The sequence below is a fragment of the Coturnix japonica genome, unplaced genomic scaffold (assembly GCF_054131305.1).
Source record: "Coturnix japonica strain WE unplaced genomic scaffold, WE-NBRP24 Scf235, whole genome shotgun sequence".
Lineage (NCBI taxonomy): Eukaryota > Metazoa > Chordata > Aves > Galliformes > Phasianidae > Coturnix > Coturnix japonica.
In genome coordinates this window covers 1-14386 of record NW_028189138.1, presented here as the reverse complement: position 1 = coordinate 14386, position 14386 = coordinate 1, and the positions used below count along the sequence as shown (strand labels likewise).

The following is a 14386-nucleotide window of genomic DNA, read 5'->3' as shown; positions in this document are numbered from 1 at the left end:
ACCCCATAGACCCCATACCCACCCCATAGACCCCATAGACACCGTATCTCCCCCCACCCCATACCCACCCCACAGACCCCATAGACATCGTATCTCCCCCCACCCCACCCACCCCATAGACCCCAGACTCCATAGACCCCATACCCACCCCGTAGACCCCATATCCCCCCCCACCCCACCCTGTCTGTGGGGTAGGTATGGGGTCTGTGGGGGGGGGGGGCTTTATGGGGGGTGTTATTAAGGGTGGGGGGTTTCAATATGGGGGGGGTTGGTGGAGCTGAGGGCTCAGCACCGCGGGTACAAAACGGAGCGGGATGTTTTTATTGCCTTTAAAATAGAAAACACTTAAAAATCAGCGACAGCGATTTGGGGGGGGGGGGGGGGGAACTGTGAGACCCCCCCCCACATTCCTACATCCCCCCCCCCCCCCCATATCACCCCCATCCGCTCCTGCTCACACCTTTATTTACATCTCTCACCTGAAAATCAGCACAGCGGTGATTTGGGGGGGGACACACACACATGACCCCCCCCCCCCAAAGCCCCCACCCCATTATAGACCCCCCCCCCCCCCCATTCCCGAGGTTCCTGTGCTGGATGGGGGGGGGTCGCACACACACAGGCTGCAGTTCCTCCCCTCCGCCACCAGGGGGCGCTGCTCCGATGGGGGGCGCTGTGGGGGACGCTCTACCCCGCGACGTCTCAGTCGCTGTCCGAGCCCACGGCCGACGAGCCCTTCCGCTTCCGCTTGGTGGGTTTGGGTTTGGTGTCCTCCTCCTCCTGGGGGGGCAATGGGGGGGATGAGGGGGGTCCTGACCCCATAAGGGGGCACACAACCCTATGGGGGGGGCACCCAGCCCCACAGAGGGGGCACCCTGCTCCATAGGGGGGCTCCCAGCCCCATAGAGGGGGACACAACCCCATAGGGGGCACCCAGCCCCATAGAGGGGGACACAACCCCATAGGGAAGCACTCAGCCCCATGGCGGGACACACAACCCTATAGGGGGGCACCCAGCCCCATAGAGGGGGACACAGCCCCATAGGGGGCACACGACCCCATAGGGGGCACACGACCCCATAGGGAGAGACACGGCCCCATAGCCCTGCACTCACTGAGGGGTCTCAGCCCCATAGAGGGACATGGCCCCAAAGGGAGAGGATACAGACCCCCCCCCAGCCTTATAATGAATGTGGGGTCCCAGCCCCATAAAGGGGCCCAGCCCTATATGGGGGGTCTCAGCCCTACATGGGGGTCCCAGCCCCACACCCACAAAGGGATCCCAGCCACAGAGGGGGGCACAGAGCCCCACAGCCACCAAAGGGTCCCACAGAAGGAACATGGCCCCATAGGGGCTCACAGCCCTATACACAACAAGGGGTCCTAGACCCAAAGGGGGGCACCCAGCTTCATGGGAGGGCACCCAGCCCCATAAAGGGGGCACCCTGCTCCATAAGGGGGACAACCAGCCCCATGGGGAGGTACACAAACCTACAGGGGGGCACCCAGCCCCATAGAGGGGGCACTCTGCTCCATAGGGAAGCACACAGCCCCATAGGGAAGCACCCAGCCCCATAAGGGGGTCACCCAGCTCCATAGGGAGGCACACAACCCTATAGGGGGGCACCCAGCCCCATAGAGGGGGTCACAACCCCATAGGGAAGCACCCAGCCTCATGGGGGGACACACAACCCTATAGGGGGGCACCCAGCTTCATAGGGAGGCACACAACCCTACAGGGGGATACCCAGCCCCATAAGGGGGGCACCCAGCTCCATAGGGGGGCACACAACTCCATAGGGAGGCACACAACCCTATAGGGGGGCACCCAGCCCCATAGGGGGGCATCCAGCCCGACAGAGGGGGCACCCAGCCCCATAGGGAAGCACCCCAGCTGCAGAGGGGGGGCACTCAGCTGCACAGGGAGGCACCTAGTCCCATAGGGGACACCCAGCCCCATAGGGGGACACCCAGCCCCATAGGGGACACCCAGCCCCATAAGGGGGGCACACAACCCTATAGGGAAGCACCCATAGGGGGACACAGCCCCATAGCGGGACACCCAGCCCCATAGGGGGACACCCAGCCCCATAAGGGGGACACAGCCCCATATGGGGACACCCAGCCCCATAGGAAATCACCCAGCCCCATAGGGGGGCACCCAGCCCCATGGGGGGGCACACAGCCTCATAGAGGGGGACACAACCCCATAGGGGGTACCCAGCTGCAGAGGGGGGCACCCAGCCCCATAGGGGACACCCAGCCCCATAAGGGGGACACCCAGCCCCATGAGGGGGCACACAACCCTATAGGGAAGCACCCATAGGGGGACACAGCCCCATAGGGGGACACCCAGCCCCATAGGGGGACACCCAGCCCCATGGGGGGGGCACCCAGCCCCATGAGGGGGCACACAACCCTATATGGGGTACACAGCCCCATAGGGGACACCCAGCTCCATAGGTGACACCCAGCCCCATAGAGGGACACGTAACCCTATAGGGGGGCACCCAGCCCCATAGGGGACACAGCCCCATAGGGGACACCCAGCCCCATAGGGGGACACCCAGCCCCATAAGGGGGACACCCAGCCCCATAGGGGACACCCAGCCCCATAAGGGGGGCACACAACCCTATAGGGAAGCACCCATAGGGGGACACAGCCCCATAAGGGGGACACAGCCCCATATGGGGACACCCAGCCCCATAGGAAATCACCCAGCCCCATAGGAAATCACCCAGCCCCATGGGGGGGCACCCAGCCCCATAGAGGACACCCAGCCCCATAGGGGGACACCCAGCCCCATGAGGGGGCACACAACCCTATAGGGGGACACCCAGCCCCATGGGGGGGCACACAGCCCCATAGAGGGGGACACAACCCCACAGGGGACACCCAGCCCCATAGGAAAGCACCCAGCCCCATAGAGGGACACCCAGCCCCATAGAGGGGGCACCCAGCCCCATAGGGGGACACCCAGCCCCATAGAGGACACCCAGCCCCATAGGGGACACCCAGCCCCATAGGGGGACACCCAGCCCCATAGAGGACACCCAGCCCCATAGGGGGACACCCAGCCCCATGAGGGGGCACACAACCCCATAGGGAAGCACCCAGCCCCATAGGGGACACCCAGCCCCATAGGGGGACACCCAGCCCCATAGGGGGGCACCCAGCCCCATAGGGGGGCACACAGCCCCATAGGGGGGCACACAGCCCCATAGAGGGGGACACAACCCCATAGGGGGTACCCAGCTGCAGAGGGGGACACCCAGCCCCATAAGGGGACACAGCCCCATAGGGGGACACCCAGCCCCATGAGGGGGACACAACCCCATAGGGGGTACCCAGCTGCAGAGGGGGGCACCCAGCCCCATAAGGGGGGCACACAGCCCTATATGGGGGTACACAGCCCCATAGGGGACACCCAGCCCCATAGGAAAGCACCCAGCCCCATATGAAAGCACCCAGCTCCATAGGGGGCACCCAGCCCCATAGGGAAGCACCCAGCCCCATAGGGGTCACCCATCCCCACTGACCGAGGCGCTGCTGGACGCCGACTCCTCCTCGTTGTTCTGGGGCTGTGCCGCGCTCTTGCGGCTGCGGGGGCTGGCGAGGGCGGCCTTACGGCGGCTCTTGGGGGGTTTGCTGGACGAGTCCTCGTACTCCTCAGCCAGGGAGAACAGGTCACTGAACCTGGGGGGGGGAGATGGGGGGTGATGGGGGGTGATGGGGGGCTGGGGGCGGCTGTTGGGTTGGAGGGTGGGATTTGGGGGGGGGGTCTCACTTCATTTTATGCGCCTCGTCGCAGCTGGCCTGGACGTGCTGCAGGGCCTGCAGGATGGGCGTCTGGCTGAAGACTGTAGGGGTGAAATAAGGGGATTTAGGGGGGGTTGGGGGTCTCCAGCCCCCTTTTATCCCCCCCCAGCCCCATAGAACTCACAGTTCTGTTTGGTGTTGGCCAGGTTGAGGCGCAGGCTGTCCAGGTGCTCCAGGATCTGTTCTAGGGTCAGCTGGGCCAGTTTACTGCTGGAGCTGCGCAGGCTGGGGGCAGAGCGCGAGCGCCCGTTGGTCCTGCGGGGTCGGCAGCCATGGACCCCTCCTCATCCTCATCCTCATCCTCATCCTCATCCCCATCCCTATCCCCATCCTCATCCTCATCCCCATCCTCATCCTCATCCCCATCCCCATCCTCATCCCCATCCTCATCCTCATCCTCATCCTCATCCCCATCCCCATCCCCATCCCCATCCTCATCCCCATCCCCATCCCCATCCTCATCCTCATCCCCATCCTCATCCTCATCCCCATCCCCATCCTCATCCTCATCCCCATCCTCATCCTCATCCTCATCCCCATCCCCATCCTCATCCTCATCCTCATCCCCATCCCCATCCTCATCCTCATCCTCATCCCCACCCCCACCCTCATCCTCATCCCCATCCCCATCCTCATCCCCATCCTCATCCTCATCCTCATCCTCATCCCCATCCCCATCCTCATCCCCATCCCCATCCCATCCCATCCCCATCCTCATCCCCATCCTCATCCCCATCCCCATCCTCATCCCCATCCTCATCCCCATTCCCATCCCCATCCCCATCCCCATCCCCATCCTCATCCCCATCCTCATCCCCATCCTCATCCTCATCCCCATCCTCATCCTCATCCCCATCCTCATCCTCATCCCCATCCCCATCCCCATCCTCATCCCCATCCCCATCCTCATCCCCATCCTCATCCTCATCCTCATCCTCATCCCCATCCCCATCCTCATCCCCATCCCCATCCCATCCCATCCCCATCCCCATCCTCATCCCCATCCTCATCCCCATCCCCATCCTCATCCCCATCCCCATCCCCATCCCCATCCCCATCCCCATCCCCATCCCCATCCCCATCCTCATTCCCATCCCCATCCCCATCCTCATCCCCATCCTCATCCTCATCCCCATCCTCATCCTCATCCTCATCCCCATCCTCATCCCCATCCCCATCCTCATCCCCATCCCCATCCCATCCCATCCCCATCCCCATCCTCATCCCCATCCCCATCCCATCCCATCCCCATCCCCATCCTCATCCCCATCCTCATCCTCATCCTCATCCCCATCCCCATCCTTCCCACCACCCACAGGAACAACCCCCTTTATCCCCCACCCCACACACACACTGCTCAGGGATGCAGTGCTATGGGGATATATGGCCATAGGGACACACAGCTATGGGGATATATGGCTATGGGGATATATGGCCATGGGGATATAAGGCCATGGGGACAGCCCTGGGGACATATAGTCATAGGGGGACTCATGGTTATGGGGACACGCAACTATAGGGATATACTGCCATGGGGACACATGGCCAAAGGGACATGCAGCCATGGGATGCATGGCCATAAAGACACACTGCCATGGGGACAGACGTGGGGACATATGGCCATAGGGACACCCAGCCATAGGGACGGTGCTGAGGACATATAGGGACACCTGGCTATGGGGACACCCAGCTATAGGGACAGTTCTGAGGACATATAGGGACACCTGGCTATGGGGACAGATGGCCATAGGGACCCCCATCCATAGGGACCCCCATCTCCCCCCCCTCCACCCCATCCCCCCCCGCTCACCTCTGCCTCTTCCTGGGCAGGCTGTTGTTCTTGATGAGCAGCGCCTTGATGTGCTCAGCCAGCAGGTCGTCGTGTTTCAGCCCCCAGTGGCGCAAGATGCTGGTGGTGAATTGATCGTCGGGGTGACACGGGCGGCTCAGCACCATCTTCACCATCTCCTCACTGGGCCTGCAGTGGGGCAGCAGTGGGGCAGCAGTGGGGCAGCAATGGGGCAGCAATGGGGCAGCAGTGGGGCAGCAGTGGGGCAGCAGTGGGGCAGCAATGGGGCAGCAGTGGGGCAGCAATGGGGCAGCAATGGGGCAGCAGTGGGGCAGCAGTGGGGCAGCAATGGGGCAGCAATGGGGCAGCAATGGGGCAGCAGTGGGGCAGCAGTGGGGCAGCAGTGGGGCAGTGGTTGGGGGTGGTTGGGTGCCCCATTGCAGCCCCCCAGTGCTGCATTGGTGCAGGTTGTGGGGCTGGGGTGGTGCAGAACTCACTTCTCTCGGCGCAGCTGCAGCAGCAAACAGGACAACGCCTCGGGGTGCTCTGCAAGGAGAGAGCAAGTCAGCAGCGTGCGGCGCTGCAATGCAAGGCATCATGCAGCAACACCCTGCAATGCACTGCACTGCACCATGCAGGGTTGTATTGCACTGCACCATGCAGCAATACACTGCAAGGCACTGCACTGCACCATGCAGCACTGCACTGCACTGCACCATGCAGCTACACACAGCACTGCACCATGCAGCAATGCACAGCAATGCATTGCACTGCATCACACAGCAATGCACAGCACCACGTAGCACCGTTGCATGCGGCACTGCACAGCAATGCTCAGCACTGCATCGTGCAGCAATGCACTGTAATGCACAGCAATGCATAGCACCACATAGCACCACTGCATAGCAATGCACTGCAGCACTGCATGCAGCACAGTACACCACTATGCAGCACAGCATCACTGCATGCACCACAGTGCAGCACAGCACACAATGCAGCACTGCACACCATGCAAGTACAACACCACTACATGCAGCACAGAAATCCATGCATGCAGCACACGATGCAGCAGAGCATGCCGCCATGCAGCACAGAACCACTGCATGCAGCACAGCAAACCATGCAAGTGCAGCACCATGCAGCACAGCACCACTGCATGCAGCAGAGCGCACCAATATGCAGCACAGCACAACATGCAGCACACAATGCAGCACAGCACCACTATGCAGCACAGCACCACTGCATGCAGCACACAATGAAGCAGCGCACCACTGCATGCAGCAGAGCAAACCATGCAGCACAGCACCACTGCATGCAGCAGAGTGCACCAATATGCAACACAGCACACCATGCAGCGCACAATGCAGCAGAGCACCACTGTATGCAGCAGAGCAAACCATGCAGCACTGCACACCATGCAGCACAGCACCACTGCATGCAGCACAGCACATCATGCAGCACAGCACACCATGCAGCACAGCACACCATGCAGCACAGCACCACTGCATGCAGCAGAGCCCAGCACTCACCTTTGTACTTGAGGTGCTGCAGGATGGGGATGATGGCCTCCAATGGGATGCTGTGAGCCAGGAAGAGCTGCCACGTGCAATACTGCTCAAAGGTCTCCCAGTCCAGGCTCTGAACTGGGGGGGGGGGATGCACACAGACACAAATGAGCTGCTAATTAACGAGCTCAGGATGCAGCTTGTGCAATAGCAAAGCTGGGTCGGGGCAATGGGAGCTGGGCCACAATGGGGGGGCACAGAGTTACAGGGGGGGCTGTGGGCTGTGCAAAGCCACATGGATGGATGGGGAGGGGGTGGATGGGGGGAGGATGGGGGGAGGATGGGGGGGTGGATGAGGAAGGTAGATGGGGGGGGTAGATGGGGAGGTGGATGGGGGGTGGTGGATGGGGGGATGGATGGGGAGGGGGATGGATGGGGAGGGGGGTGGATGGAGGGGTAGAATGGGGGGGTGGATGAGGAAGGTAGATGGGGGGGGTGGATGGGGTTGTGGATGGGGGAATGGATGGGGAGGGGGTTGGATGGGGGGATGGATGGAGGGGTAGAATGGGGGGGTGGATGAGGAAGGTAGAATGGGGGTGGTGGATGGGTTTGTATGGGGAGGTAAATGGGGGTTGGATGGGGGGGTGGTGGATGGGGGGAGGATGGGGAGGTAGAATGGGGGGTGGAGGGGGGGATGGATGGGGGGGTAGATGGGGGGATGGATGGGGAGGGGGGTGGATGGGGAGGGGGGTGGATGGAGGGGTGTAATGGGGGGGTGGATGAGGAAGGTAGATGGGGGGTGGTGGATGGGGAGGTGGATGGGGGGGGTGGATGGGGGAATGGATGGGGATGGGGTTGGATGGGGGGTGGATGGAGGGGTAGAATGGGGGGGTGGATGAGGAAAGTAGATGGGGGGTGGTGGATGGGGGTGGTGGATGGGGTTGTATGGGGAGGTAAATGGGGGTTGGATGGGGGGGTGGTGGATGGGGGGAGGATGGGGAGGTAGAATAGGGGGTGGAGGGGGGGATGGATGGGGGGGTAGATGGGGGGTGCATGGAGGGGTAGAATGGGGGGGTAGATGGGGGGGTGGATGAGGAAGGTAGATGGGGGGGGGGTAGATGGGGAGGTGGATGGGGGGGGTGGATGGGGGAATGGATGGGGAGGGGGGTGGATGGGGGAGGTGGATGGAGGGGTAGAATGGGGGAGTGGATGAGGAAGGTAGATGGGGGGGGTAGATGGGGGGTGATGGATGGGGGGATGGATGGGGAGGTAGAATGGGGGGTGGAGGGGGGGATGGATGGGGGGAGTGGATGGGGAGGTGGATGGGGGGTGGTGGATGGGGGGATGGATGGGGAGGGGGGTGGATGGGTGGGGGTGGATGGAGGGGTAGAATGGGGGGGTGGATGAGGAAGGTAGAATAGGGGGGGTAGATGGGGGGGGTGGATGGGGTTGTATGGGGAGGTAAATGGGGGTTGGATGGGGGGGGGTGGGTGGGGGGAGGATGGGGGGGTAGAATGGGTGGTAGATGGGGAGGTGGTGGGGGGTGGATGGGGAGCATAGATTGAGGGGTAGATGGGGGGATGGTGGGGGTAGATGGGTGGGTAGATGGGGAGCATAGATTGAGGGGTAGATGGGGGGTAGATGGGTGGGTAGATGGGGGGGGAGATGGGGTGTAGATGGGGTGTCCCCCCCATAGGTGCAGCACTCACTGAGGATGTTGAGCACAGAATCCTTGCGGAACATGACGAGGTTCCCCATCATCACGTGGCAAACCAACTCCTGCAGCTGCAGGGACAGCACAGGGTCAGCACTCAATGCAATGCCCTGCACACTGTGAGCTTCAAATTGGGGGCTGGGACCCCCATGGGGGGGGGATGGAGGGGGGTCCCAACCCCTCTTAGAGTGGATGCCCCCATCCCTGCAGGCATTTGAGGCCAGGCTGGATGTGGCTCTGGGCAGGAGGGATTTGGAGCTGATGAGTGTTGGGGTCCTTTGCAAACCAGGCTGGGATATGGGGGGGTGCTGGGCTGGGTGAGGAGGAAGAGTGTGGTGAGGAAGGGGGGCAAAGAATCATAGGAAGGAATAAGAAGGAATTGGAGGAGGGGGGAGGGCTGTGATTTGGGTAAAGCTGAACCTCTGCCCAGCCCAGGATTGGGGTTGGGGCATTGCAATGCACTGCAGCCCCATTGGGATTTATGGGGTTATGGGGCACACTGTGCTCTGGATGAGTGTCCCATGGGGGCAGCTCAGGAGGAGGAACCCAGAGGGTGAGGGGGCACAAAGGAGGGGTCTCATCCTCCCTGCAGTGCAGAGCAATGGGAACAGAGCAGCTCCCAGCTCACCTGTGCTGAGTCGATGACGGCCACGATCATATTGAGCAGCTCACCACTGCGCAGCGTCTCATCCGGGAACTGCAGGAGGGCAGAGCAAGGGCTGGGTTGGGGGGTGGGGGGGTGCAGTGTCACCTCCCAGCCCCACTGAGCACAGGGCTGCCCATCCCCACCGGTGGGCATGGGGCCATACAGGGCTGTATGGAGCCATATAGGACTGTATGGGGCTGTATGGAGCCACATGGAACCATATGGGGCTGTACAGGGCTACACGGAACTGTATGGGGCTGTACAGGGCTACATGGAACTGTATGGGGCTGTACAGGGCTACATGGGACTGTATGGGGCTGTACAGGGCTACATGGGACTGTATGGGGCTGTACAGGGCTACATGGGACTGTATGGGGCTGTATGGAGCCACATGGGACTGTATGGGGCTGTACGGGGCTACATAGAACTGTATGGGGCTGTACAGGGCTACATGGGACTGTATGGGGCTGTATGGAGCCACATGGGACTGTATGGGGCTGTATGGGCCACATGGAACTGTATGGGACTGTACAGGGCTACATGGAACTGTATGGGGCTGTACAGGGCTACATGGAACTGTATGGGGCTGTACAGGGCTACATGGGACTGTATGGGGCTGTACAGGGCCACATGGAACTGTATGGGGCTGTATGGGCCACATGGAACTGTATGGGACTGTACAGGGCTACATGGAACTGTATGGGGCTGTATGGAGCCACATGGGACTGTATGGGGCTGTACAGGGCTACATGGGACTGTATGGGGCTGTACAGGGCTACATGGGACTGTATGGGGCTGTACAGGGCTACATGGGACTGTATGGGGCTGTATGGAGCCACATGGGACTGTATGGGGCTGTATGGGGTGGGGTGAGGGATAAGCATTGGTTTCAGTGCAGCCATATGGGGCTGCACAGGGTCATATGGGGCTGGACTGAGCTATATGGGGCTGTATGGGACAGGGTGAGGGCTGAGCATTGGTTTCAGTGCAGCCATATGCAGCCATATAGGGCTGTGTGGAGCTGTATGGGGCTGCATGGGACCATATGGGGCCATACAGGGCTGTATGGGGCAGAGCAATGGATGAGCATTGGTCAATGCAGCCATATGGGACCGTATAGGGCTCTATGGGGCAGGGAGATGGATGAGCATTGGTCACAATGCAGCCATATGGGACCATATGGGGATGCATGGGTCAGAGTGATGGATGAACACTGGTCTCAATGCAGTCATATGGGACCGTATGGGGCTGTGTGGGACTGTCTAGGGTTCTATGGGGCAGGGAGATGGATAAGCATTAGTCAATGCAGCCATATGGGAATGTATGGGACTGTATAGGGCTCTATGGGGCAGGGAGATGGATAAGCATTAGTCAGTGCAGCCATATGGGGCTGCATAGGGCAGAGCAATGGATGAGCATTAGTCTCAATGCAATCATATGGGACCGTATGGGGCCTCAGAAGCAAATCAACCCCATAACCCCCATCCCCACCCCCACATCCGACCGGTGCCCGCCCCACCTCGGTGTAGATGGATGGGGTGAGGTAGCAGAGCAGCCGCACGTCGTCCTCCTGGCAGGCCTTCATGTCCATCATCAGACACGTGTGCAGGTCCCCCAGCTGCGTGGCCTGAGCGAAGGACTCGTACAGGTTCATCTTCCCCGCTGCTGCTTTGCTGGGGGATCATGGAGGGTTAAGGGGGAATAGGGGACAATTGGGAGAGTGGGAGGGTGTAGGGTGTTGGGGTCCCCCCCTCAAAGCCCCGCTGCCTACCTGGCTTTAAGGTAATAGAGGAGGTGGTACCCGATCTTGGGCTGCTTCTGGTAGAGCTCCGAGAGGAGATCCAGCAGCAGGGAGAAGCCGCTGTTGTCCTCCTGCATCTGGCACAGGTTCCTGTGGGGTGGTGTGGAGGGTTTGGGGTATTGGGGTGGGATATTGGGGTGGGATATAAGGGATGGGGCACACACTGGGGATGGGATATGGGGGATGGGATAGTGGGGTGGGACTTGACAGCCACTAGGGTGGGACACACACTGGGGATGGGATATAGGGGATGGGATATAGGGGATGGGATATAGGGGATGGGATATAGGGGATGGGACACACACTGGGGATGGGATATAGGGGATGGGATATAGGGGATGGGATATAGGGGATGGGATATAGGGGATGGGACACACACTGGGGATGGGATATAGGGGATGGGATATAGGGGATGGGATATAGGGGATGGGACACACACTGGGGATGGGATATAGGGGATGGGATATAGGGGATGGGATATAGGGGATGGGATATAGGGGATGGGATATAGGGGATGGGACACACTGGGGATGGGACACACTGGGGATGGGATATAGGGGATGGGGCACACTCTGAGGGTGGGATATAGGGGATGGGATATAGGAGATGGGATATAGGGGATGGGGCACACACTGGGGATGGGATATAGGAGATGGGATATAGGGGATGGGGCACACACTGGGGATGGGATATAGGGGATGGGACACACACTGGGGGTGGGATATAGGGGATGGGATAGTGGGGTGGGACTTGACAGCCACTAGGGTGGGACATACAATGAGGATGGAATATAGGGGATGGGATATAGGGGATGGGATATAGGAGATGGGATATAGGGGATGGGATATAGGGGATGGGATATAGGGGATGGGATATAGGAGATGGGATATAGGGGATGGGGCACACACTGGGGGTGGAATATAGGGGATGGGGCACACTCTGAGGGTGGGATATAGGGGATGGGATATAGGGGATGGGACACACACTGGAGGTGGGATATTGGGGTGGGATAACAGGGATGGGACACACACTGGGGATGGGATATAGGGGATGGGATAGTGGGGTGGGACTTGATACCCACTAGGGTGAGATACATAAGGAGGATAGGATATAGGGGATGGGATATAGGGGATGGAACACACACTGGGGTTGGAATATTGGGGTGTAACATTGGGAATAGGACCCACACTGGGGATGGGATATAGGGGATGGGATATAGGGGATGGGATATAGGGGATGGGATACAGGGGATGGGATATAGGGGATGGGATACAGGGGATGGGATATAGGGGATGGGATATAGGGGATGGGATACAGGGGATGGGATACAGGGGATGGGATATAGGGGATGGGATATAGGGGATGGGATACAGGGGATGGGATATAGGGGATGGGATATAGGGGATGGGATATAGGGGATGGGATACAGGGGATGGGATATAGGGGATGGGATATAGGGGATGGGATACAGGGGATGGGATACAGGGGATGGGATATAAGGGATGGGGCACACTCTGAGGGTGGGATATAGGGGATGGAATATAGGAGATGGGATATAGGGGATGGGATATAGGGGATGGGATATAGGGGATGGGATATAGGGGATGGGGCACATGCTGGGGATGGGACACACACTGGAGTGGGGATTTGGGGCATGAGATATCGGGGTTATTGGGGATGGGATATTGGGGCTACTGGGGATGGGACACACACTGGGGATGAGATATAGGGGATGGGATATGGGGTGGGACACAAGGAAGCCCTGGCTGGGCCATCTCAGAGCAGACCAACCTAAATATGAGGTAGAGCGGCTTCCCCACCGACTCCTCCAGGGACCTGCAGGGCAAACACAGCACTCAGACCCTATGGGTGCACCCAGCAAACAGGGGCAGAGCTCTGGGACCCCCGGGCTCAGCCCTAAGGGACGGGGGAGATGGGGATGGTCCTAAGAGGGTCCTGATGCTCCAAGCCCCAATAACACCCAGCAGGGTGGGAGCACAGAGCTGGGTTCCTATGCTGGGCAGCCTGAATGGAGCCCTGACACTGTGGGTGTGAGATCTATGGTGGTCAACCCCACAGCAGTTTGAATGGGGAAAGCCCTGGGGTGAAAGGATGAAACAGAGGGAAAGAAATGAATCCTTACTCCTCCGTGATCTCCTCCGGTAAAACCTCCCCTCGGAAATGAGCCTTAAACAGCTCCTGGAGGCAGGAGGCGAGAACAGACAGCTGCTCCGAGTCAAAGTCCTCCTGGGGGGGAGAAAGGGGGGGATGAGGAGGGGGAGATGGGGAAGGAGGGGATGGGGAAGGAGGGAGGGATGGGGAAGGAAGGAGGGATGGGGAAGGAGGGATGGGGAAGGAGGGATGGGGAAGGAGGGAGGGATGGGGAAGGAAGGAGGGATGGGGAAGGAGGGATGGGGAAGGAGGGAGGGATGGGGAAGGAAGGAGGGATGGGGAAGGAAGGAGGGATGGGGAGGGAGGGATGGGGAAGAAGGGAGGGATGGGGAAGGAGGGAGGGGATGGGGAAGGAAGGAGGGGATGGGGAAGGAAGGAGGGGATGGGGAAGGAGGGATGGGATGGGGAAGGAGGGGATGGGGAAGGAGGGGATGGGGAAGGAGGGAGGGATGGGGAAGGAGGGAGGGATGGGGAAGGAGGGAGGGATGGGGAAGGAAGGAGGGATGGGGAAGGAAGGAGGGATGGGGAAGGAAGGAGGGGATGGGGAAGGAAGGAGGGATGGGGAAGGAAGGAGGGATGGGGAAGGAAGGAGGGATGGGGAAGGAAGGAGGGGATGGGGAAGGAGGGAGGGATGGGGAAGGAAGGAGGGATGGGGAAGGAAGGAGGGGATGGGGAAGAAAGGAGGGGATGGGGAAGGAAGGAGGAGATGGGGAAGGAGGGAGGGATGGGGAAGGAAGGAGGGATGGGGAGGGAGGGAGGGGATGGGGTGGGAAGGAGGGGATGGGGAAGGAGGGGATGGGGAAGGAGGGAGGGATGGGGAAGGAAGGAGGGATGGGGAAGGAGGGATGGGGAAGGAGGGAGGGGAAGGAGGGAGGGGATGGGGAAGGAGGGAGGGGATGGGGAAGGAAGGAGGGATGGGGAAGGAAGGAGGGATGGGAA

At 60.5% G+C, this 14386-nt stretch overlaps 1 protein-coding gene across 1 annotated transcript; it reads right to left on the bottom strand.

Annotated features, from left to right (window-relative positions):
* Positions 1–298: 298 nt before the first annotated feature.
* LOC146750950 (integrator complex subunit 3-like) lies at positions 299–13522 on the bottom strand (the record flags this gene model as incomplete). The annotated part of the gene is made up of 13 exons (XM_085535919.1): positions 299–780; positions 3541–3697; positions 3789–3861; positions 3945–4075; positions 5631–5798; positions 6107–6155; positions 7139–7252; positions 8824–8899; positions 9457–9525; positions 10994–11147; positions 11246–11365; positions 13067–13111; positions 13419–13522. Coding segments are annotated over 13 exons (1338 nt in total), but the record flags the coding sequence as incomplete, so codon positions are not given.
* Between the last annotated feature and the right edge of the window lie 864 nt (positions 13523–14386).